Here is a 3,820-nt window from a genome sequence, read left to right as displayed (position 1 = left end):
TGGAGGTGTGGAGGCTTGGGCTCAGCGCCGTCATCATGGGGAGCCGAGGGTTTGGGGCCGTGCGCCGGGGAAACGACGGGAAGCTCGGGAGCGTCAGCGATTACTGCGTTCATCACTGCGTTTGTCCCGTTGTTGTCGTGAGGTATCCGGAAGATAAGGACGACGGTAATGACGGCAGCGATGGCGGCACCGCCGTGCTCGCCGCGAAGAACGAGGAAGACGAGGCCGTGATCAAGCCCGTGGAGAAGGAGAAGCATCTAAAAGGTTTGGGAATTCAACTCTTGATGTTGCAAATTGCGTTGCTTTTTCGCAAATTTTGTGCTTCTTCGTTTTGCTGAGTTTCATTTCGTTGGTTCTTGATGTCGTTTGTTGATAGTAAGAAAATTTATTGTCAATTGTGTTTGTTCTGAGTTTGTTTCTGGTTGGTGCTTTTCTTTTTTTTTCTCCAAGAAAAAAAAATCATAGAAATAGAGGGTGGGGTATTTAGATAATTCTCGCGTAAAAAACAATTATAGAAATAGAAATCTCTCACGAAGTGAATTTGTGAATTGATTACTTTTTATCTTTAGCTATTTTAATAGCTCTGTCCTGCTCTTTCTGTGACTTCACATCTTGTTGATTTGAGATATGTTCAATTGATAGATGAAAATCGCTTTTATTAAATTGTGTTAGTTTTCTTCGTTTGGCTGTAAGTAAGATTTATACGAGAAGCACAAATCTTCGAGTGCGTTTGGAACTCGTTCTAAAATAATTTTATTTTTTTTATGAAAATAGAAATGAAAATATTTTCAATCTCAGACAGAAATTATTTTTAAAAATGCGTTTGATAGTTTTATTAAGATATTATTTTCAATATAAAAAAATCTATTAATGTCTCTCTCTATACTCTCTCAGAGAGTAGAAAACAGAAACAAAAAATCGTTTTCATTTCCCTTTTTTGTCTTTAATTTTCTCTCCTGTTTTTATTTTTTCTTTCTCAAAAAACGTAAAAAACAAAAACAAAACCAACTTCAAACACGGCCTTCATGACCACTAATCCAAAATTCCAAACGCTTTTTCTCATTGGCAGTATATCATAGGTTTTATGCTCACAGAGAAAGCATAATAGGTATATAATAGGTCCCTCCAATTTGGGAATGATGTCCAATTTGGAAAAAGGTTATTTTTATGTTTAAGAATTTTGTTGTGGTGAGAGAATGTCAAATCAGTATAGTATTACTCTTGTGCCATTAGGGTTTAATATCTTATTTCATATTTTTTATACTAAGCATTGATTGCTTTCATGGGAAAGAAGTTAAATAAGTTGTAAACTTCCATGGCGAAAAGAAAAAGGGAAAGAAAGAAAGAAAGCATAAATGATTAATGTCTAAGGAACTTCTGATTCATTGGTTATCAACAATTGAGATGATTCGTCACTGGAAGAGGATATCTTTTGTTACTTAACATTGCCCTTAGGAAGTTGGTTCCATCATTTATATGAAGGATGAAGGTGAAATTTCTTGAGAAAAGTGACATCCCTTTCCTGAAGTTGCAGAGTATTTTTAGGCAGTGGCTATTTGTTGGGGATTGAGGTTTGATAATGTTCAAAGGAAGTCTCAGGTCTTTTGCTTCGTTCCTTCCAATTTCATTCTTTGTTTTGAGTCTTTTGACGTTTGTTCCACTCTTCATTCCCTAAGTATTAGTTGTCATGTTGCATGTTTGGTAGCCCTACAATAGCGTTCGGAGTTCGTAAGCATAACTTGAAGTTCACACTCTTGTTGCAATTAGTTGGCTTCTCATAATACAGTGAATTTAGGATGTAAAAATATGTTGTAGGAAGAAGAGCAGGTTTTCTTGTTGGCAAATCTTTCATGTCAGGCATGAACAATTGAAGAACACAAATGACCTTAGGAAACAAACAAGTAAATAAATAATGATTAAGATTATCTCTTCTCCTCCCGAATAAAACAAATTAGAATTGTATTTGTCTTCTACCTTTTCGGTTTGATTTATGGTATTGTATAGCTATGAACTTTTTATTTATACGGGATCATAATCTGGCACTACTATTTTTTCTCTGTTTTGTGACAGATGCTTGACAGGATAACAGGGGATGGATTGATCATCTCCAAGTGCAGGTATACAATTTTTGTGCCAAAAAATATGGATTATTTTTCACTCTTTTTTTATACGTACTGCAACTTTATTTTATAAGTAAATTCAAGTATTTCACATTGATTTGAGATATGTTCAATTGATAGATGAAAATCGCTTTTATTAAATTGTGTTAGTTTTCTTCGTTTGGCTGTAAGTAAGATTTATACTTCGAGTGCGTTTGGAACTCGTTCTAAAGTGATTTTATTTTTTTTATGAAAATAGAAATGAAAATATTTTCAATCTCAGACAGAAATTATTTTTAAAAATGCATTTGATAGTTTTATTAAGATATTATTTTTAGTATAAAAAAATCTATTAATGTCTCTCTCTATGCTCTCTCAGAGAGTAGAAAACAGAAACAAAAAATTGTTTTCATTTCCCTTTTTTGTCTTTAATTTTCTCTCCCGTTTTCATTTTTTCTTTCTCAAAAAACGTAAAAAACAAAAACAAAACCAACTTCAAACACGGCCTTCATGACCACTAATCCAAAATTCCAAACGCTTTTTCTCATTGGCAGTATATCATAGGTTTTATGCTCACAGAGAAAGCATAATAGGTATATAATAGGTCCCTCCAATTTGGGAATGATGTCCAATTTGGAAAAAGGTTATTTTTATGTTTAAGAATTTTGTTGTGGTGAGAGAATGTCAAATCAGTATAGTATTACTCTTGTGCCATTAGGGTTTAATATCTTATTTCATATTTTTTATACTAAGCATTGATTGCTTTCATGGGAAAGAAGTTAAATAAGTTGTAAACTTCCATGGCGAAAAGAAAAAGGGAAAGAAAGAAAGAAAGCATAAATGATTAATGTCTAGGGAACTTCTGATTCATTGGTTATCAACAAGTGAGATGATTCGTCACTGGAAGAGGATATCTTTTGTTACTTAACACTGCCCTTAGGAAGTTGGTTCATCATTTATATGAAGGATGAAGGTGAAATTTCTTGAGAAAAGTGACATCCCTTTCCTGAAGTTGCAGAGTATTTTTAGGCAGTGGCTATTTGTTGGGGATTGAGGTTTGATAATGTTCAAAGGAAGTCTCAGGTCTTTTGCTTCGTTCCTTCCAATTTCATTCTTTGTTTTGAGTCTTTTGACGTTTGTTCCACTCTTCATTCCCTTAGTATTAGTTGCCATGTTGCATGTTTGGTAGCCCTACAATAGCGTTCGGAGTTCGTAAGCATTCACACTTTTGTTGCAATTAGTTGGCTTCTCATAATACAGTGAATTTAGGATGTAAAAATATGTTGTAGGAAGAAGAGCAGGTTTTCTTGTTGGCAAATCTTTCATGTCAGGCATGAACAATTGAAGAACACAAATGACCTTAGGAAACAAACAAGTAAATAAATAATGATTAAGATTATCTCTTCTCCTCCCGAATAAAACAAATTAGAATTGTATTTGTCTTCTACCTTTTCGGTTTGATTTATGGTATTGTATAGCTATGAACTTTTTATTTATACGGGATCATAATCTGGCACTACTATTTTTTCTCTGTTTTGTGACAGATGCTTGACAGGATAACAGGGGATGGATTGATCATCTCCAAGTGCAGGTATACAATTTTTGTGCCAAAAAATATGGATTCTTTTTCACTCTTTTTTTATACGTACTGCAACTTTATTCTATAAGTAAATTCAAGGATTTCACATTCTCCAAGTTAGTGGTTGTTTTTACGCAATGAA

The 3,820-nt window shown here is 33.8% G+C and overlaps 1 protein-coding gene across 1 annotated transcript; it reads left to right on the top strand.

Annotated features, from left to right (window-relative positions):
- Positions 1-16: 16 nt before the first annotated feature.
- On the top strand, positions 17-2,119 carry LOC21384352 (universal stress protein PHOS34). The gene is made up of 2 exons (XM_024169592.1): positions 17-264; positions 2,071-2,119. The coding sequence occupies exons 1-2, from the start codon at positions 36-38 to the stop codon at positions 2,076-2,078; spliced, it is 237 nt and encodes a 78-aa protein (XP_024025360.1). The 5' UTR covers positions 17-35; the 3' UTR covers positions 2,079-2,119.
- Positions 2,120-3,820: the final 1,701 nt, after the last annotated feature.

The sequence above is a fragment of the Morus notabilis genome, unplaced genomic scaffold (assembly GCF_000414095.1).
Source record: "Morus notabilis unplaced genomic scaffold, ASM41409v2 Scaffold6373, whole genome shotgun sequence".
Classification (NCBI taxonomy): Eukaryota; Viridiplantae; Streptophyta; class Magnoliopsida; order Rosales; family Moraceae; genus Morus; species Morus notabilis.
This window is presented reverse-complemented; position numbering and strand designations above follow the sequence as displayed.